Genomic DNA, 21,427 nt, shown 5'->3' with positions numbered 1-21,427 from the left:
GCTACCAAATGCAAGAGTGTATTTCCACGACCTAAGTGTGAATTACTACTTAGGTGTGGGTTAACAGTTTCCTGATTCTTGGGGACTGTCTTGAGAGAGGAGAGTAGAGATTAGATGTGCCGCTGGGCCTGGGGTGTGAGACACTGACATTTTAAATCTGATCTGAAACATTTTTTTTTTTTTTAATTTTATAGAAAAAGAGAGAGCGTGAGTGGGGGAGAGGGACAGAGGGAGGGAGAGAAAGGATCCTAAGTAAGCTCCGGGCTCAACACGGGGCTCGATCCCACAACCCTGAGATCACGACCTGAGCTGAAATCAAGAGTCAGATGCTCCACCGATTGAGTCACCCAGGCGCCCCTGAAACATTTTGTTTATTAGCCCTCAGTGCCCATGTCGATCATTTACAAGTGTAGCTAGATTTCAAATCCTGGAGAACAATGCATAGTTTCTTTCTATTCTCTTTTTCTTTTGTTCCTTTGCCCTGCCTTGATGAAGATGAGGAATATGCCTCAAGCTTGACTTGGCTTCTCTGAGGTTCGAAAATGTACATGAAAGCTTTCAATTTGATTCAATCCCTTTTGATCTTTCCCTCTCCCCCTCTGAGCTCAGAGTCTCCTTTCTTTCTCAGTGCTGATTCAGGTGAAGGAGCAAGATCATGGAACTCAATTACTGCTACAAAAGAGGATTAGGGGCCAAACTCATTTATGGGCCGTAGCAGGGCAAGGTTAAGTTTGGATTATACTCAATCACTTGCGGTTTCTATTTGTCAGACACGTGCTTAGAGATGACAGGGAACCTGGGGCCCCTGGGGGCTCAGTCGGTTGAACATCCGACTTCAGCTCAGGTCACGATCTCACGGTCTGTGAGTTTGAGCCCCGCGTCGGGCTCTGTGCTGACAGCTCGGAGCCCGGAGCCTGCTTCGGACTCTGTGTCTCCCTCTGTCTCTGCCCCTCCCCTGCTCATGCTCTGTCTCCAAAATAAATAAACATCAAAAAATTTTTTTAGAAAAGACAACATCAACAGCAAAATAGGAAAAAATAGAATGGAGTACGTCAGAGTGCATCCTACTTAGGAAGAGTAAAGATTGTTTTGTGAAATTTTGATTCTGAAACATGTATACAGATGTATGTAATGAACATGTATACGAGCATTGCCTTGCAGTGTAAAACTGTGTATTACTGGAGGTCAAAAGGGTTGAAATTTTCTTTCTAGTACACACATTTTATAAGTTTTTATTTCTATTAATAATGCCTCTGCTTTGTTAAATCTCCCAGATTTAATACTTTTGTTTGGCATTTCAAGAAGGGCAGGCTGGACTAGATCTTGAAAGTTCTCATTAGAAGAAACAAAGAATTTTTGTAACTTTGTATGAAGACAGATAACCAGATGTATTGTGATGATCACTTCACAATGCACACAAATATTGAACAATTATGTTGTACACCTGAAACTAATATGTCAAGTATACTTTAATTTAAAAAAAAACCCTGTGGACTCATTAAAATTCAATTTATTCATATAAAAATAATAAAATAAAGTTTTAGAACCCAAAAAAGGCCAGCCTAAAAAATTATTACTTAACCATGTACATACCTCATTTTCTTGCACTTCACAGATCCTGTATTTTTTTTTAATGTTTATTTATTTTTGAGATAGAGAGAGACAGATCGTGAGTGGGGAGGGGCAGAGAGAGAGGGAGACACAGAATCGGAAACAGGCTCCGGGCTCTGAGCTGTCAGCACAGAGCCTGATGTGTGGCTCAAACTCACGAATCACGAGATCATGACCTGAGCTGAAGTCGGACGCTCAACCGATTGAGCCACCCAGGCGCCCCTACCCTCGTTCTTCTTGAGTAGCAGCATGGCCTTGATGTTGGGCAGGATGCCGCCCTGTGAGATGGTGACGCGGCCCAGGGGTAACTAACATGTATATATATATATATATATATACATATATATACATATATATACATACATACATATATGTATATATATGTATATATATGTATATATATACACACACACACACACACACACACACACATATATCTTGGTCTTTCTTTCCTTAAGCAGCACATGATCTCCTATACACCATAGATATATAGTTGATGACTCAGCCAAGCAAAGAAGGAGCACTTTTCCATGCTTTTCCATTGCAATTCATCCTATCCAACGTGTTTCTACGATTTCATCTGAATACAGAGTCTAAAGATAAGACTCCCTTTGTCACCTGTAAATACTTTTTCTCTTTTCACAGCAGTCGAACTGGTTTGGAATGTGCGCGAACTGGTTTGGAAAAGGAGGCTAAGAAAACCATGTGTTATATGCATCTCTGTATTATTTGAAGACCTCATTTTCTCTACAGAAGACTGGAACACAAATGGTATGTAGATGCATGAATCATAAGGTATGTTACGTATCAATAGTGGTTGATCAGTAGATCGTGTGCTGGTTAAGGATACAAGGAACCAGAGATACCTAACATTCATGAGGCCTGGAACAGACATCACACATCTAGGCCCCAAATATTCACGATACCCTAAATAGAAGTATGTCCTGCCCTTCGAAAGTTCACATCATTGTGCCCCTTCCTGTTTACAAAAGACCTGCCTTAGTACCTGTTTTGGCTAACTGAAAAAAATCCAAAGAGGATTTTCACTTTCATGGAAAAAAAAAAAAAAAGTGAGATGTGAGAACAGCGTTTAGTGTTTGCTTTCCAGCCGGCCGCTAGGAGGCGCTAGAGAGGCCTCGCTGAGTTCCTGCTCCAGGAGCCACGGAGCCGCCCTAGCTTTGAACTGGGGTCTGTGAGCCTTTGTGCTTTAACCTCAACTTAGTCGCACATCTGTTAGCAGGATGTGTCCGAAAGCGTCCAAGAGGCCTAAGCGACGTTATTTTGGGGGGTCTGGAAAAGCTAAACATTTTTTCCGTATAAATGAATGGTCATCGCTTCTTCACTTTTTGCCATCTCGACTTATGAAAGGTTTTTTTTGTTTTTTGGTTTTTTTAAATTTTTTTTTTCAACATTTATTTATTTTTGGGGCAGAGAGAGACAGAGCACGAACGAGGGAGGGGCAGAGAGAGAGGGAGACACAGAATCGGAAACAGGCTCCAGGCTCAGAGCCATCAGCCCAGAGCCCGACGCGGGGCTCGAACTCACGGACCGCGAGATCGTGACCTGGCTGAAGTTGGACGCTTAACCGACTGCGCCACCCAGGCGCCCCTCGACTTATGAAAGGTTTGATAGGAGAGTAGGGGCAACATGTATACGGGAAACACTGAAGATTCAGGTTATGCTTCACGTGTGTGATCCCTCAGTCTTTGTGAGTCCTTGGTTCGGCCACTCACTGGGGGAACCCATTCTGGCACCAGGTGTCCCCTGCAGGCTCTTTGGAGAGCCATGGCCACGGGCAACAGTGCTTGCCCCTGTGTCTTTCCCCTGGAGCAAGTGTGTGTTATCTATTCACATGACATCTTCCATCTGTGGGCTCCCTGGTTGGAATCTCAACTCTGATCCTTCTAACCACTTGCTTCTGGCCGTGGGTTCCACTTGTGCAAATCTAGTATCTTAATTTGGTCTGGGAGACTATCTGTTTTGTGCGTGGTCCGCTTCCTTGTATCCAGCTGGGAAGCTCCCTGCATCAGGACAGTTTCCCACAAGCCACCTCGGTTAAGATCAAGAAGGATGAGGGAAGCAGAAGTTAGCTGCGAGGAGAAGTAACCTGTAAGACATTGCAGGATGTGGAAGCAGGTACTCTAGGATCTTGTCCAGGGCCATAGGCATCGTCAGTTCCTTTTGCAATGGGTCTTTGAGTGGATCACCCAGTGCATCACCACAGGTGACTACCGTTACCCCCCCAAGCCTTTCAAAAGTTCATCAGAGGAGCACCCGGGTGGCTCAGTCGGTTAAGCATCGGACTTTGGCTCTGGTCACATTCTCACTGTTCGTGGGTTCGAGTCCTGTGTCGGGGGCTTGGAGCCTGGAGCCTGCTTGAGATTCTGTGTCTCTCTCTCTCTACCCCTCCCCTGCTTGCACTCTGTGTGTGTCTCTCTCTCTCTCAAGAATGAAGACTTTTTTTTAAAGTTCTTTTCATCAGAACATGCATATCATAAACCAAAGACATTGTTTACAGCCATCTTAGTTTTTAAGATTAAAGTTCTACTTAATGCCTTTTCCGCTAATAATTCATGGGTTATGATTGACCCAGTCAGCTAATAAATTAACACAATCTGCTCTCAGCTTTAACACCTTTCCTTAGGAGCACACAGTTCTGCTTGCGTTTTTTTGTTGTTGTTGTTGTTCCCAAGGTTGCACAGTAAGTACTATGCGTTCACGCTCCAGTGTACCACTTAGGACATGATAGTCTCCATCCTTTACCTTGTGATTAGAGGCTTTAAATATTATTTCATGCCATGTTTACAGCTTTTCTTCCCTGCTTAAACGCCACCTTCGTCATGTTGTCAGCATTTTACGGTATCTTGGCTTAAGCTGTTTCCTAATGTGCTGGTCCAGCTATAAATTTTTCAGAATTTTCCAAACTACTGAGGTTTTCAATCAGTCGTGGAGACGCTGGCCCTTGGCCCAGGTCATTCACTTCCCCTAGCAAATAGTTCTTGCTCAGTCTAGGGGTGGCCCAGTCTCTACCAACAGTTGACTATCGGTAGGTAGATACCTGATCCGAACTAGGCCAACATCATTCCTCATGGACTTCAATCAAGGAAATCAGTTCAAAGTGCTCTTGGTAGAGGCCACACTCGGCTGCCAGTGTATAACTTTCTGGTTGCCTTTTGCTTTTTGAATGGTTCATGCCAAGTGTTAATACTATCCAATCAGAGTGAACTTCAAGCAGCTCATTTGCATGTAGTCATTCTTTACTTCTCATCCAGCCAGAGATTGGGTGGCACCAATACCTCATTTGAATACAGCCACTATAAATAGGTCATTCTCTTCACTCATAGCAGCGAAGGCTGGATTTATGCTGCCTGGCTCTTCTTTTAAGGATTTTGCTATTTCTATAAATGCCTCCCAGAGGGATTTTTCGCTACCTCTAAAAAGGACTCTAAGAAAACTTTCACCTCCAAAACTCAGAAGATTTGCAGGAGAGATGTTCCAGAGACCACGTGCCTGGAAGTCAGGATTTGTACCCCATTCTCTCCCGTTGCCTCTCACCTCTCTCTTCCTCCCTCCCACCTTGTCTTCCTCTCTTTCCTTTCCCTTCCCCCTCCTTTCTTTCTCCCCCACAACCCCAGGCTTTCGTTTCCACTGCCTTCTTACACGTCACTTTCCTTCTCTTAGCCTCCAAGACGGAAAACCCCTTTGTCTGGCCGTCTGGAGCCTTACCCTGCTATCTTCAACCATGAGACAGGAAAGGTGTTCTGTCCAGGCTCCAGGTCAGAGAGTCTCGTGAAGGACTTCTGTTGGCCCAGCTCTGGTTGCGTCCCCAACTCTCGGACCTGACACCAGGGCTGGGCCATTAGGTAGAGCTCTTGCGTTAGCCGAGTCTGTCTGATACGTGCCTGTGGTCACCTGGAGGGTTCTGGCTAGCTGTTACCATAGATCCAGAGTAGTATAAAGCACTAATCTTGATACACCAGGGAAATCGGTTTGCATGGCTACGAACAACCTTCTTTTATGTGTATGTATTTTTAATACATATTATATATAAATATATAATATAAAAAATATATCCTATAAAATGTATATATATTTTTTTCTTGAGAAAGACCTAACCAGGAATCGACCTTGATAAAAATGATAGGTAAGAAGACTTGTACTCAAATAGAATGTATTTATGAGGGAGAGAGCGAATCTCAAGGACGGTCCATGCCCCGCGCTGAGCCCCACTAGGAGCTCGATCCCACGGCTGTGAGATCATGACCTCGGCTGAAATCAAAGGCTGAACGCTTAACTAACTGAGCCACCCAGGCGCCCCTATGAAAAATGAAATATAATAGGATAGACCAAGGCACTATTCAATAGAATTGAAAATCTGAGAGTATACCTCATGTAATAAAGGTAATTGTTTTATAAATATATTTGTTTCGATTCGTCCTCCATTCTGCTAATGTGTGTGGTGCTATTTCACTGTGGTTTCCATTTCCATTTCTCTACTGTCCAACGAAGTTAACCACCTTTTATATCTTTAGCCACTTAGAATTTCTCTTTCGTGAAGTCGCTGTTCAAGACATTGGCCCATTTTTCTATTGGGTTGTCTGCCATTTCTCATTCTTTTCTCCCCTGTATTTAGTTTGCCCATCCATTAGGCGACTCTCTTCTTTTTCGCTTCTTTTTGTTTTCTACAAACTCCCCTTCCTCTCTATATTGTAAATGCCCAGAGGACAGAGCCAGAGTGTTCTCATCTTTGCATCGTGCTAAAACACCTGCGCAGAAATACCTGTTGTTCTGCATTTGGAGCTCTCTTCACCCGTTAAGGTGGCTCAAGGTTGGGCCCCTGCGCTTCTACGGGGCTTTTAAAGATGGTGGGATTTTCTTCTCTAGAACAGTTGCAGCAAAACCAGAGCCAGCTAGGTGTGTGAGAGTCCAGCTCTCACAGCCTACAGCATGTGTTTTACGTGGTAGGAACCAGAAGCAATTCCTGTTGGAGGCACTGATGACTATCCGAGAGTCCTGGGAAAACAGGAAGAAGTTCAAACGATCTTTTTCAACCCCCAGAAAGAAACTTCTTTGGTACGTGAGATGGTTCGACACTCTCTTCCTTGTTATAGCTTCAGGATTCTTCTCCTTACAAATCATCATTTCATTTGAAAGCGCCTCTGTGGTCTCCCTTCAGTTCTCGTTACATGCTCCAGGCTAGCTCCTTGTACCTTCTGGAAGTGCCCGTCTTGCCTCCACTTGAGCTTTTCAATTCTGTCTTGATTTCTAGTTAACCTCATTCATTTAATCCGTGCCTGGTCATTTCCTGGTCGTGAATCCCCTGGAATCTAGCTAGGATAAGTAGACCTCCGTTTTGCCTGATGCAAATAATCCTAATCTAAATAATTTGAAAATGGTCTATTCAATTTTAGCATGTGAATTTTAATAGAATTTAACCACATAAATAAACACCCATGTTTCGTACAATGTATACAAACCATAAAAAAGTTAATTCTGTGGATTACAGCCTGAAATTTCTGTCCCATGCTGAGCTCTATAACACATGACCATCGCTGCTAGCCGGTCTTCTCTGTGTCCATAATCACCCCCACGAAGGTACTTATCAGTGACTATTTTCACACAGATTTTTATTCATCCAGTATTTCCCAAAGAGGAGACTTCAAAGGCAACAGGGATTGACGTTTCAAGTGTGTCCAGCAGTTGTCAACCCTGGCTGCATGTTAGAAACCCTGCAGCGTGTCTAACAACCAGGGGCACCTGGGCTCCCCCACAGACCAGTTCATTCAGTGTCTCTGCGGGTGGACCCCTCATCCGTGTGTTTTAGAAACTCCCCAGGGAGACCCAACAGGAAGCCAGAGGAGAAACGCTGAGGCTATGGCCAAGAATATGAAGGAAGAAGGACAATACGGAAAACGTGTCGCAAAGTTAATGGTCAGCGTCGTAAGTGTGCAACTCACTATCCTCACAGGCGGGTGATGGTCTTCTCTTTGGCCCAGTCCTGGATTTCTGCTTGTCCAAATGTGATGTAAAAAAACATGCCAAACATGTTGACGGCCGCAGATAGGAAAAAGACATTCCTCCATCCAGACACAGAATCCTGAAGGCAGAGAATGCAGAATGATCAGCCTCGGGTTTCCTTCTCCACCCGTTCTCGAAATCTTCCATTTCGAGTATTGCAACATTGATCTCAGAGTATCTAGGGAATGCTATGCAATAGCCAAGAAGGTTTTGTGAAATTTTGGGGGGACAGAATGACACCACAACGAACATTGGGTACTGGATTAAGAGGGATTTTTCTTTAAATCAAAATAAGTTAACCTACACCAATGTCTTTCTAGAAATTTGGATCTCAACATTCATGAAAACATCACATTCCTCATTGAAAGTTATGCTTCAAGTGACTTTTTTTTTTTTAAGAAAACATTTATTTTTGAGAAAGAGAGAGAGAGAACAAGGTGGAGAGGGACAGAGAGGGAGGAGGACAGAGGATCCGAAGCAGGCTCCGTGCTGACAGCACACAGCCCGATGTGGGGCTCAAACCCATGAACCATGAGACCGTGACCCGAGCCGAAGTCCGACGCTCAACCGACTAGCCAACCAGGCGCCCTTAAAGTGACGTGTTTAAGACCTCACCCTTGCGTTCTCTCTGTTTAGTTTTGGTCTTAGCTGTTGACATCAGTGTCACCAGCCCCACTTGGGTGGACATCTCAACACGGCGTGAGTTGTATTTGGCTGGGATGATCCTTCTCATAGTTTGTAGTTCATTTCTGGCATTATAGTCACGGCAGACTCCTAGCTATTTGGTCAAACATTAACCTGGAAACTAGATCACATGGAGACGTATTAAAAATGAAACGAGGGAGAGACGCCTGGGTGGCTCGGTCGATTCAGCGTCCGACTCTTGATTTCAGCTCAGGCCGTGATCCCAGGGCTGTGGGATCGAGCCCTGTGTCCCGCTCCACACCAAATGTGGAGGCTGCTTAAGATTCCCTCTGTCTCCCTCTGCCCCCTCCCCCACCGTATTCTTTCTCTTTCTCTAAAAAAAAAAAAAAAAAGAGAGAGAGAGAAAAGAAATGAAAAAAGAAAGAAAGAAAACTTTTTTGTAAGCTGACCCATGTCATCCTGCCACCGCAGGCTGGCTCTGCTTTTCTCTGGGGGCCTCCTAGCCCTCGCTTCCCACTGAGCCAGCCTCATGGCCCATGACCACAGCCATGACCTCTTCACCATGACTTCGCTTCTCTTTTTTTACAGTGGCCTTGGGACACTTGGTGTTTCCGTTTTGTAAATTTTTTCTAATTAGAATGAGTCTGAACAGACTTCATAATCTTTGTCTCCTGCCCCTCTGTCTTCACCCCCTATCATCCCTTGACGCGTCCCATTCCCTCGGGTCAGAACCAACAACTGCCTCATGCTTTTGCTCCGGGAGGCCACCTGGGCTCTGTTCTCTCCACCTCTGCCCATTCTCATCAAGGTAACATCCAGTCATTTGTAGAGGTTCAGCTTATGCTGTTCTTTCCCTGGGAAACCCGACCTAACAAGACTGTCTTTCCGAGTCCCCTGTGAGTAGAGTGGTTGTGTTGACACCCGTGCTTGTTGTCTCGGTCGGACCGTACAGTCGTGGAGGGCGGGGGCCCCGCCGTGACGCCCCAGCGCCTCAAGCGGTACCTGCTACTTGCAGACTTCAATAAACTGGCCAACCTGGCTGATGAGGAATCCGGTGGCTGTGGAAGAGATGATCCCCGCGATGAGCCCGAAGCCCCTGGAGATTCCCATGAGGAAACTTGCGTACCTGCGGGGTGGACATTTCACAGATGGTTTCCTTTTTATTTTCTGTTGAATTTCATCTAGTTAATTAATGTATTTATTTTGGAAGGAGAGCCAGAGAGAGAGGAGGGGAGAAGGGCAGAGAGAGAGGGAGAATCCCAAGCAGGCTCCACACTGTCAGGGCAGAACCCGACACGGGGCTCGAACCCATGACCCTGGGATCATGACCTGAGCTGAGGTCAAGAGTTGGACGCTCAGCCGACTGAGCCACTGGGGCGCCCCAACAGATGATTCTATATACAAAGCTGTCTAAGGCTTTTCAGCAACTCAGCTTTAAGGCAGTTCGGTTATTACAGCAAAGTCATTTTGCTTAATGCTGTGTTTTGTTCACCTAGAGACATTCAGGGCAATGTCTGTTTGCCAACCCTGAAATCATCTCTCTGCCAGGTCAACAACCAGGGATGACCTCAGTCTCCCCGGAGACCAGGATTCACCCCGATCCACATCCCAAGGCTGCTCCGCACGGCAGGCAGTTCGTGCAGTGCCCAGGACAACAGACTCTGGACAAAATGCCTGAATCCAAATCCTGGCTCCGCCTTTGTGTGACCCTAGGCATGTCACTTAACTTTCTTGTGCCTTCCGTCTTCTCCAGTTTAAAGTGAGGGCAGGTGCACCTGGGTGGCTCAGTCAGTTAAGCGTGTGACTCTTGATTTCAGCTCAGGTCATGATCTCATAGTTCACGAGTTCAAGCCCTGTGTCGGGCTCCGTGCTGACGGCACAGAGCCTGCTTGGGATTCTTTCTCTCCCTCTCTCTCTGCCCCTCCCGTGATCGTGCCCTTGGTCTCTCTCTCAAAATGACTAAATAAACTTAAAAAAAAAATCATGATTTAGAGTGAGGACAACAATAGGGCCTACCCTATGCAGTTGTGAGATCAGATGTGTCGATGTATGTCTATCGAGTAGGGCTTGGCTCATGGCAAATGCATACAGTTGAGGGAGCTAATATTATCAACTCTGAAAGCTTTTCCAGAACACATGTGTGTGGACCCTTTCCCAGGGCACGCGGTTTAGTCCTGGGTGGGGAGGCTTGGGAAGCTTTTCATCTGAATGATTACTGGCCAAGATCGACAACTGTTGCTCCAAAATGCCTTAGGTCGTGGCCACGTAGTGACATTTCCAGTTAGCTGTCATCATTTATCATTCTCTCGTCTTGCGCGTGTCATAACGGGAAGGACTTGCAAGAGGAGGACTGAGGCCTAGCACCTCTGGAAGACCGTGCACGAGAGGAACAAACAGGTGTAAGTTTCTACCTGGGGGCGACATCTAAGGTGTTGATGATGAACCCCGAGTCGCACAGATTGCTGGTCCCAGGAATGAGTATCAGCAAAATAATGGTTGTCACGTAACTGGAAGCCACGAAGGGCAGGGCCACGGCACACAGAGACGGAAGGAGGAGCCCTGGACAATGGAGTCACAGCGTCAGGAACCCTCGCAGACCACATGTGGGAAAAAGGATCAGTTAACCAAGCCCTTGCCCCGGTCCTTACCTAGGGATGAAAAGAGTTTTCGGACAGTGATTAGTCTGAGAAGATTCCTGGACAGAAGGAAGTCTGCCAGCTGGCCTCCTAGAATCGTGCAGCTTGAAGCAGCGATGAAGGGCAGGGATGACAGAACCCCGCTCTGAGGGAAGGAAACGTGTTCCGTGAGTGTGGACGTGCATAGAGCACCAGGCGGGCGCCGTGGGCCCACCCCACAGACGTTCGAGTCGTTTTCAGGGAATTAGTGTCCTTTTCCACAGGGGAAGAACGCTGTCTCAGGGAAGAGGGCCACTCACGCTGCATTACACTGGTGTCCGGAGAAAAGTAACATTAATCTCTAAGGGAAACGGAGGAATCAGCCCGTGTGGCCGTGTCGCACAGGTCTGCCAGTCAGCGGTCGTGTAAGCCAAGGCACGTCATCTTACGTCTACGTGTCCCCGTGTCCGTACAATGGCAGTCATCACAATGCCTCTCTCAAGGTCATCGTGAAGGTTGTATGAGGGGTTACGTGCAAGGGCAGGATGCTGTGGGCAGCACGGAGCTGTTTCTCCTCATTGCCATTACCATTTCCCCAGAAGGACCGGAAGTATACTCACATCTCTGATGTTAACGTGGAGCACGGAGCTGATGTAGGTCGGGAGGTATGTTATGATTATGGTGCATAACCAGAAATGGCTGAAAAACCCCGTGAAAATGGCCCAAAGCGGTAGGCATCTGGCCATAGCCTTTATGGGGACAGATCGTCTAGGAGAACTGGACTGAAAGGAAATATCTCGTCAACGTGGGGTTGGAACAGCCCCGAGGGGACCTCTCCTGTGAGCCCCACCGCCGCCCTAGGTACCTCTGCACGGGCCACAGGGTGCACTGTACCTGGTGAGCCAGTGAGGCCACGATGTGCTCCTTTTCCCGGACGCTTATGCATGGGTGATGCGTGGGGTCATCATAAATCACTGTGAACCACAGGAGACAGCAGACGCAGCCAATGCTACCTGGGAAGCCGGGACCCAGTTAATTTTCAGGTAGATTTGTATGCTGGGGGAAGGGGGTGTCCTCCGAAATGGCACGCCTCTCCCTCAAAACACCCTTATCAGTTCATGCTTATTCCACCAAAGGACCTAAACTTTCCTTATTTCAATTCTTCTAAAAAAAAATTCTTCTAAAAAGAAAAAAAAGCTCTCCAGTCTCCACCTGTCAAACACAGAGCGCCATCTGTCAATGTCAGAGCCTTCTGGAGAGACCACGGGGGTGGCGGCGGGGGGGGGGATCGTACCACTGCGCAGCTGGTTAATTACTCTTAGGGCCCCAGTAGTTATAGTGTTTCTTATGACACACATTGTTGTCTTACTTTGGAAGATGTGAATAGTCAGGATTGAAGAAGACAGGAATCGTACATACATGAAACCACCTGCCAGGAAATCGGTGGGGCGAGGCCAAGTTTCTGGCATATTTGCAAAAGACGGTGTTATTTGTATTCAAACAATGCCTCCGTTAGGGATTTCCGGAAGAAATATTCCTTGACGGCACGTGATTAACACGTGCGGACCGAGATGACCCGGGACTAGCATCATTCGTGAGGAAGCCTTGCAAGCCAGAACCGTATTGGATGGCATCCTTTGGTCAGAACAAGAGGACAGGCCTGTGTCTCGTGGCTGAGATGGGTCATTGGAAGAAGGTCGGATGTTAACAGTCTCTGGGGACTAATGTTCTTTAAATTCCCTCTAATGACGGGATCCGTCCATTCTTTTATTTATCGAGCAAGAAGCCAGGCGCTGTGATAGTACCAAAGTGATAAAAAAAAAAAATTATAGAATAGATTCCTTGCCTCACAATTTCACAGTCCCATGGGGAGGGAGGGGGGGCAAATAGATAAGTGTGTACCAGCATAGCCTAGAGAGGGAATTATCAGTGAGCACCACAGAGGGCAGGAAGACGGCATCTGACAGGATAAGGCTTGGAGGTCTCCCTAGGGGGGTGCGAGTAAATGGAGCTTTGCAAGATCTGCCTGGCAGAGAATAGGTCAAATCATCTTTGCGGTAATAGCAACTGTAATAAAATACGAAGACGCGTTTCAAGTGTGTGTCGCCAACTCTCGGTGACATTGACGTGCCGACCACGGGGCAACTAGAGCCGGCATTTCGGACACGGTGGCGGAGAGTCTGCAGAAGACGCCAGGGGTGGGAGCGGAAGGCCGGGCTCCCCGTTCCTCAGAGGCCAGCCCCGCGCGGAGTGTCGTCTCCTAGACTGGGGTGAGGGAGCCACCGGCCCTCAGCGGCCTTCGTCACCTTCTGTCCCACAAAGGGCCCGTTCTCTCTTGTGGGCACGGGGGACAGAGCACGTGGGCATCACGCTGAACGGCTGGGACACGGGGCGCTCGGGACAGAAGGGAAAGGGACTCACCAAAGACGTAGAAGATAAACGGCCAGCCCAAGGCCTGGCAGATTAGGCCCCCCACGCAGAGGATGATGAAGGACCCAAACGCTGCCCCTGAGGAGAAGAGGGAGAAGAAACACTTACGACAAGACTGAGTGTTCTCCCTGGACGTTGTCCCGGCAGCGAGGAGGCCGACTCAGAATTTCTGCGCGAGGACAGCCTCTCTTCCCGCTCACGGGTCCCCCCCGCCCCCGGGACAGCCACGTGGAGTAACTGGGATGGACCAACAATACTGATGCGCCTCCTGACACGGCAGCGTGGCTCCCTGAACACCAGTGAGCGCCTCTGGCCCCCGTGAGGGCGCATGTCGTCGGCAGCAAAGTCCTGGAGTCCCGTCATCGGCTGGCGCGCAGCCGCTCCGGCCACCCGCCGGCGGTTGGCATGTGGACCATTCACGCGATCTCGCGCACGGGTTAATTCCCTCTCTGGTAACACGGGAGCTTACAACGTACTTAATGGTCAGACAGTTGTGAAGATTAGCCCAGAACAGCAAAGAGCTCAGAATCACTTGGGCTCTTCAGACTGTCCTTTCCAGGCTGATGTCTGTCTCTCCTTACCGCTGTGAAATCTGCTCGTCTTAATTCCCGCTTGTGTGTCTTTGCTGAAATGGTGTTTCAGCGCCATTAGGGAAGTATTATATAGATTTACTTGATGGTCTTACACTTATGCGGACCCGAGTTCCAAACGTTTTCCCACAGTGCGTTTCTGACTACCCCAGCTCACAGCCGCTTCTAAACCCCAGTGGCTTTACAGCACCGAGGTAGCTCTCTCTTACAGAGGCTATGTAACCGTCTCACGTTGTTCAGTCTCTCGGTGGCACTTTCTCCTGCCCGTCCCTGCCCCCCCCCAAGACATCCCAGGCAGAGAAGGAAAGACGCGTTTGGGTGAGGCCGATTCCAAAGCTCTAATGCACGTGTATATCCTTACCTGACCCCGCAATGCTGGTGAGTTTGCTTCGTTCGAGTGGGGGAGCCCACTTTGCCCAGATGGTAAACTGACCTGTCCAGGCCATGCCCTGAAATGAACATCATTAAGACCTTCGGTCTCAGTACAGTTCAGGTACCTGTGTCCCGCTCCGAACGAGAAAGTATCTGGATACCTGGGCCATGCCCTGGATCATCCGAATCACAATAACCAAAATCACTCCGAAGTCAGCAGCCAGCGGTGTAAAGAGGGTGAGGAGGGAGGAGATCAGCAAACCAGCACCAAGCATCTGTTTTGCTCCGAATATCCCTGCCAAATATCCACTTGGGATCAGAGTCACTACTATCCCATAGCTGATGGAGCTAAAGATGATACCCTGAGTCTCTGGGCTCCATTCATATACAGAGGCCTGGGGGGCGGAAAAAAAGAAAATGCTTCGCTAAGAAGTTCTTTTATGAGAATCTACTTTATTTTTTTATTAAAAAAAGTTTTTTTTAATCTTCATTTAATTTTGAGAGAGAGACAGAGTGTGAGTGGGGAAGGGGCAGAGAGAGAAGGAGACACCGAATCCGAAGCAGGCTCCAGGCTCCGAGCTGTCAGCACAGAGCCCGCCGCGGGGCTGGAACCCACGAACGGTGAGATCATGATCTGAGCTGAAGTCCGAAGCTCAACCGACTGAGCCACCCAGGTGCCCTGCAAAAACCGACTTTAAAACCAGTGCTGCTTGGGTTGGTGGGATCCTGGTGTAAAAATCTACTTATCTGTATTTGTTACCTAGCAAATATTCCATCTCTTCCAAACGTGCAACCAATTATACCCCTAATTTGCTCCTTTCAGAGGAAGAGTAAAGACAAAGGAAATGAAGAAGGAAAGAGATAAAGGAATGATTACGTGGTAAGAAGAGGTGCATGAAAAACAGCCATTGAGAGAGATTTCACCTGAGAAAGAGTTTCCTTTAACCGTGTGCTTCCGGGAAAAGTTCGGTGACATGTTGACTTCTATTTCAAAAATATTCGGAAAGCACAACTTCCCTGAATTCTCATCAAAATCTGTCCTTAAAATCAAGTTGAGGAATTATGGTCTGCCCTGGCAGAGATGACTTCCTGAAACACGCACTGCACGTTAATGAGATCACATTCTTCTTATGAGGTAAGCCAATAAATAATTTTTGGCAGCCTACTAGGCTTGTGGCATCATGCTATAAATTGAAGAGACAAAGAGAAATTTGAGAAGAGACAAAAACAATTTGCAAAGGTCCCAGGAAGGAAGCAATACTTGGACCACCCTTTGAAGGATGATTATGATTTGCACAAAGAGAAATAGGAAAATTCATTTTTGTTGAAGAGCGAAAGTAAACTTGTAGCATTTGGAGTGAAACCAAATGCTGAGAAACTAACCAGGACTCTGAGCTGCTCAGAACAAGGACCTTCCCTGGGCCACTGACAGCAGATCTGAGTGTGCTGAGAAGTGGGACCAGGTTTTTGGAGGAGCACAGCACGTCGAGAGAGAGGGAGAGAAAGAGTATGAGCAGGGGACAGGGACAGAAGGAGAGAGAGAATCTTAAGCAGACTTCACACCCGACGTGGGGCTCAATGCAGGGCTCAGTCTTACCACCATGAGATCATGACCTGAGCAGAGATCAAAAGTCAGACATCTAACCAACTGAGCCACCCAGGCGCCCCGAAGCTGTCTTGTATTCTTGAGCACAAGAATGTGAATGTGTAGAATGAGTGATGGAAAAAAGGCTGGAGGCAGAGAGGTCCAAGGTAATACAATCATGAAATACAAAGGTGACATCAAAAATCTACAGTAAGGGGCACCTGGGTGGCTCGGTCGGTTAAGCGTCTGACTTCGGCTCAGGTCGTGATCTCACAGTTCGTGGGTTCGAGCCCCGCATCAGGCCCTGTGCTGTCAGCTGGAGTCTGGAGCCCGCTTCGGCTTCTGTGACTCCCTCTCTCTCTACCCCTCCCCTACTCGAACCCTGTCTCTCTCCCTCTCAAGAGTAAATAAACATTAAAAAAAACCAACTCTGCAGTAATTGATAGTTTAAAGGAAAAAATTTAACAATAGGGTATAATCCTGATTCTTCTACAATCCTGTGATAAACATTTTATTTAACTCATTGACGAAGAAGGAATTGGTAAGCTGTTACAGCTGGCCCAAAGAGAATTCAGAGACCCATAAGCAGGAAGTGATGCTGATATACTTACCCCTGTGTTAAATTCCTTGATGGACGTGCTGGGGTTGCTGAGGGTTTCTGCCAGAGGTCCTTCTGCGGAGGCGTTGGATAGACCATGCGGCTGAGAGCTGTTCACCATGGCAATGATCGCAATGCTCAGACTCACACGCTGGGTTATCATGGTGAAGTTTGAGAAGTGCATGATGAGAGCCAGTCCATAGCGTAACGAACAAAAACCTGGAGCTAGGAGACAATACGGAAGGACGCACTGAGCATCCTGACCGAGGCCGCCGTCTTTCCGTTTCTCCCACGACTACACCTGGAAAACAACAGGGCCCTCGCTCGGCCCCACTGCCTTCTCTCGCCAAAATAACCATGACTACGGTGCTCCTTGGCCATATTCTTAAATTGACTTCAAGACAATGAATCTGGGCTCTTACAGTCAAGCAAAGCAAATATGACCTTTTTCCAGAGGTGTGGGAAGCAGATGGTAACTATAGGAAAGTCTAAGGGAGGGCGCTTATGTCATATTGTCCCCAGTAAAGTGAGTGGGGGAGGGGGGAAGATGGCAGCGGGGAGGGGGGGGTCAAACCGGTCCCCCAGCTGTGAGTCAGAGGTCTTGTCCGTTTTGCATATACATTTACCGTAAAGCTGGGAGCTTTATACTTACCATGGAGCTGCCTTTGAAAGAAGCTGACGGAACACCCAAGGATTCACTTTTAAATATCTGAGATAGTGTGTGTGGAAACGAGCACCGTCCCCCCCCCCCCCCCCCCCCCCGGCTCCTGAATGTGACACTCACTTGGAAACACCTTTGTCATGTCACTAGACCCTGCCTCCACGTATGCCCAGCTTTCAAGAACTAACACAGCGGGGCTCCTGGGTGGCTCAGTCAGTTAAGTGCCCGAATTCAGCTCAGGTCACGATCTCATAGTTTGTGGGTTCAAGCCCCGTGTTGGGCTCTGTGCTGACAGCCCAGAACCTGGAGCCTGCTTCAGATTCTGTGTCTCCCTCTCTCTCTGCCCCTCCCCCGCTCACACTCTGTCCCTCTCTCAAAAATAAATAAACATTTTTAAAAAAGAAAGAAATAACTAACTAACTAAGGGCCACTTTTACTGAGTTTGGAGGTGATATGGCAACGGGCGAGTATTCAGTATGTTACAAGAGCAACACATTCTTTAAAAGTCCCCACAAAACGCAACAAGGGACCGATGTTGCAAGGGTTCCCAAGCGAATGATGGATTCAATCTCTTCTGTAGATTTGGAGAAATGGAACTAAAGAGAACCAAAAAGAGGGCCTGTGAACAAACAGATAAAAATGTAAGGAAAGAAATCATTTGTAATGGCCAAACAGCCTCAGTGATAGGACTGTTTGCCTGCGAAGGACGTCTTTCCATGCCACGGGAGGATTCCAAAGCCGCTTGGCAATCACATCATGGCAGGAATTCATGCACAAGTTGTTTAAAATGACTTTTTCAAGACTTATTCCGTTCCTTATGTCCCAGGATCTGTTGGGCATTTGCCTTGATTTCTAAGAGGTAACTCAGTGGGGCTCCCTAAAAAAAAGCAACGGGTAACAGGACGAGGGGCCAGAGCTGGTCCAGTGTTGTTCAGAGAGTCTTTATAATGGGTGACATGATAAGAAAGAAAGAAAGAAAGAAAAAGAAAGAAAGAAAGAAAGAAAGAAAGAAAGAAAGAAAGAAAGAAAGAAAAAGAAAGAAAGAAGGAAAGAAAGAAGAAAAGAAAGGAAAAGAAAACGGGAAGAGAAAGAGAGGAAAAAGAGCCGTGGAGATAAGCTTCCAGCCTTCCAGCAAGTAGTCTTGATGGGGAAGATTTACCTTTCTTGGGCGAAGGCTTCTTGTCCATTTGGCTCCTGTGGAGGCAGTGGTGGGCTCTGTGGTGGACTTTCCCTCTGCCCCGAATCTCTTTCGCCACGACTGGCTTTGATCTACGGAGTGAACAACAATCCGAAACACGGCACACAGATAACTGTCTCATGTTAACGTGGTCCTCTCTCAGCACCGGTAAAAGTTTTGATCCAACATGGCTATACGATTGACATTTTGAGCATGCTTCTTGATTTTTACGCTAATGGAAAACTCCGTTTTTACAAGAAAATCCAGCTGTAAGCACCAGCTATGTGACTTAGAGCCTCGTCATTTAAATTCTCCAACCATTCATTCTTGTAAGAGTAAGCCTCTTTCTGGAGTGTGCCACAAGAATTAAATGAGAAAATTGCAAGCCACAGAGAACCGAAGGCGAGGCATGTTGCGGCTTAAGGTGGGTCAGAGGACAGGAAAGTTAAGTAAAGCTCGGGAGCTGGGGAGAAAGTTCCAGAATAGCCCTTTCTCTCCTTATGATCATGTTGCCATCCCTTCTGTACAACCAGAACGATGCTGTATTGTGGCTTCTCTGAATAGGAAGGGGGACATTGCATAACACTTAACGTGTATTACCTTTGAGGCTCTAAAATGTTTATTGTTGCCTTTGCCACACACAATTTGGACACTTTCTTGGGCTGAAAAGTTCTTCAAACCGTGTGTAAAGTCACACTGAGTGAGGCTTTCTACTACAATTCCAAATATATCCAGTTATTTTGACGGGAAAAGAGAATTCATGATCCCCAATTTTGATACTCATATAGCAATGAAACTCTCTCGGTGGATACATACATTGATTTCCTTTAGGAGCAATCCTCATCCTGAGATCGCTGTCAATATGGCAGCCATTCCTAAACTTTACAAATACTGGATCATGCTTATATTTCATCGCTCAAAACTTTGCATTCTTTCTGCACACAAATTGAGCAAGACTTATCTGCACCCTCAGGGATGGTCATAACCTATGACTTCAGGATAGAGGCTCATAAAGAATGAGAAGATGAAGAATTTTGTCCCCCCATAATTCGCGCCCGTGTTGATAGCTGCACGTCCCCAGAAAGAGAGGCAGGTTCACATAAGCGCCAGCAGTGGCTAATTCTGGGTTATGGGACACGGTGGTCACATTATTCTAAAGGATTTTCCATATCTGCTAAGTGCTTTTGCTGTTTGTTTGTTTTGGTTTTTTTACAACTTGTAGACACTCGTGTTATACCGAGAAGCCGCTAGTGTGAAAGATCGATGATTGGGCCTTCGGCAACACAGACAGGACAGTCTTCTGCTCGCCAAGTGTCTCCTGAATTCTAAGAATAACATCTGCCCATCTAAGTTTTGAAATTTTCTTTTTTGTTTACCTGGACCTAGATGGATGCCCAGTTGCTAAACAAGAGAAGGTCAGCACCAGGAATCATGTTGGCTTTCGTCCTGCCGTGGAGGGCTTATGAGCCTTGCAAACATCTGGCTGAGATCAGGAGCCCGGGTCAGTGCGTTTCACTCAGATCCTAGCTGAAGCAAAATGGAATGGACGCCTCGTTTACCCAGAGTTTGGACCACTTTCTGTCTGATTTCCCCTGTTACGTAAGATCCCAAGACTTGCCTGAAGGCAACTTTTTCACCGTACGTGCAACCAAGAGTCATCACACCCCAGCTACAGATTCCCCACCAACCGCTCTGATAAGTCCTGCAGGCCCCGAGCCCTAGAGCTGAAAGACGCTCTGAGATCTTCTGCCCGACTGTTCACCATGCTGCTGAGAAAACTGCTGTGCGGGAAGTCCGAGAAGTGGACACAGGCCACGTAGGTCAAAGAGCCAGCGCCGGGTCTCCTGACGCCCAGCCTGCTGCTGCCTCTGTCCGCTAGAGCCACTTCCCCTATATGCTCATATTTTAAGCACAGCCTAGAATGCAGTAGGGTAGGCTCTTTCAGGAGGGTTCCACAGGGGAAGTTACATGGCTTTACTTTTCTTAGTCATTTCTTCAAGAAGGACATTTGATGGTGAAAATACTTTCCAGTCGAGCTTCGAATAGTTAAAAGAATAAAAACGACTGCCTTTTCTTGCTGTTTTTGTTAGTGCAATCCTGCCACAAACCTTCCTTTCCCTTGTATCTGTTGCCACCCCGCCTTAGCTTACATGACTTAACGGGCTGTTTTGAATTTTGTCTCAATAGCTGACTTCAGTTGTGAACTTCCTGTGTCCTTTGCACGAGACAAACAGAAATCGGGCAGACCTCCCAAACCACTGTAGCCTAGGGGCTCTCGGGACGTAGTAATGGAAACGATTTTCCTAAAGTAATCGCAGGAGCCCGTGAAACAACGGGATCTGTGCCTTGTCGCGACCGATAGGCGCTCAGAGACAGTGGTTTGAGTCTGGGTCCAATTGTAAGCATGGTTGAGGACCCTCCATTCCACAGTGACATTTCTAAAACCTCGTGAGTCAGAGAGGCAAAACTATAAGTAGATATAGGAAAATGGAAAAGAAATGAAACGAAAGTCTATCTTCTAAAAATAATTTCATGCGGGGCGCCTGGGTGGCGCAGTCGGTTAAGCGGCCGACTTCGGCTCAGGTCATGATCTCGCAGTCTGTGAGTTCGAGCCCCGCGTCGGGCTCTGTGCTGATGGCTCAGAGCCTGGAGCCTGCTTCCGATTCTATGTCTCTCCCTCTCTCTACCCCTCCCCTGCTCACGCTCTGGATCTCTCTGTCTCTCAATAATAAACGTTAAAAATAATTGAAAAAAAATAAAAATAATTTCATGATACAATATTGAGTTGTATTTGATATAAAATTAACAACGTAGACAATATGGTTTAGGCCTAAGCAAAAGAATCGTTTTTTCCTATTAGTCTCAGCCTGGAACTCACTGTTTCATTATAGTGGTCTTTCGATTGCTTAGATTTCCCCTAATCCCCAGCCTGTCTTGCATCATCTCTGTTAGTCCAATCCCCCAGTTTGCTCAGAGTAAATGTTACATGTGGCTGAAAGAGCATGAACTTGTGGTTCAAAGGGTATCCAGGGACTACGTTCTTCTCTGCTATTCACAAGCTGAGCTTTTTCACTTCAACTTTTTCACAGTTTTCAAAATCTTTCAGCTTTTTCACAATTTCATAC

The 21,427-nt window shown here is 47.0% G+C and overlaps 1 protein-coding gene and 1 long non-coding RNA gene across 6 annotated transcripts in view; one reads left to right on the top strand and one right to left on the bottom strand.

Annotated features, from left to right (window-relative positions):
• Window positions 1–21,427, top strand: part of LOC109499514 — a 102,298-nt gene that overhangs the window by 69,672 nt on the left and 11,199 nt on the right. For 2 of the 4 annotated variants that reach the window (XR_006597478.1, XR_006597481.1), the window contains 3 exons: window positions 2,257–2,382; window positions 15,105–15,416; window positions 19,689–19,822. This is a non-coding gene — a long non-coding RNA (uncharacterized LOC109499514). Of the gene's footprint in view, window positions 1–2,256; window positions 2,383–15,104; window positions 15,417–19,688; window positions 19,827–21,427 lie in introns of those variants that run through there. The other 2 variants (XR_002742153.2, XR_006597479.1) reach the window with 2 other exon arrangements.
• On the bottom strand, window positions 7,012–19,818 carry SLC17A2 (solute carrier family 17 member 2). Of its 2 annotated transcripts, XM_023253585.2 has the most exons (12): window positions 19,679–19,818; window positions 18,285–18,394; window positions 16,478–16,689; window positions 14,443–14,676; window positions 14,271–14,358; window positions 13,311–13,397; window positions 11,784–11,902; window positions 11,510–11,671; window positions 10,923–11,055; window positions 10,686–10,833; window positions 9,310–9,400; window positions 7,012–7,708 (listed from the first exon to the last, which is right to left on the bottom strand). In XM_023253585.2, the coding sequence occupies exons 2-12, from the start codon at window positions 18,310–18,312 to the stop codon at window positions 7,574–7,576; spliced, it is 1,437 nt and encodes a 478-aa protein (XP_023109353.1). In that variant the 5' UTR covers window positions 18,313–18,394; window positions 19,679–19,818; the 3' UTR covers window positions 7,012–7,573. The 2 variants fall into 2 exon arrangements, with proteins under 2 accessions (XP_023109353.1, XP_023109354.1); XM_023253586.2 differs by lacking the exon at window positions 14,443–14,676.

The sequence above is a fragment of the Felis catus genome, chromosome B2 (assembly GCF_018350175.1).
Source record: "Felis catus isolate Fca126 chromosome B2, F.catus_Fca126_mat1.0, whole genome shotgun sequence".
Taxonomy (NCBI): Eukaryota; Metazoa; Chordata; class Mammalia; order Carnivora; family Felidae; genus Felis; species Felis catus.
Note: the sequence above shows the minus strand (reverse complement) of the source record. Positions and strands in the feature narration are given on the sequence as shown.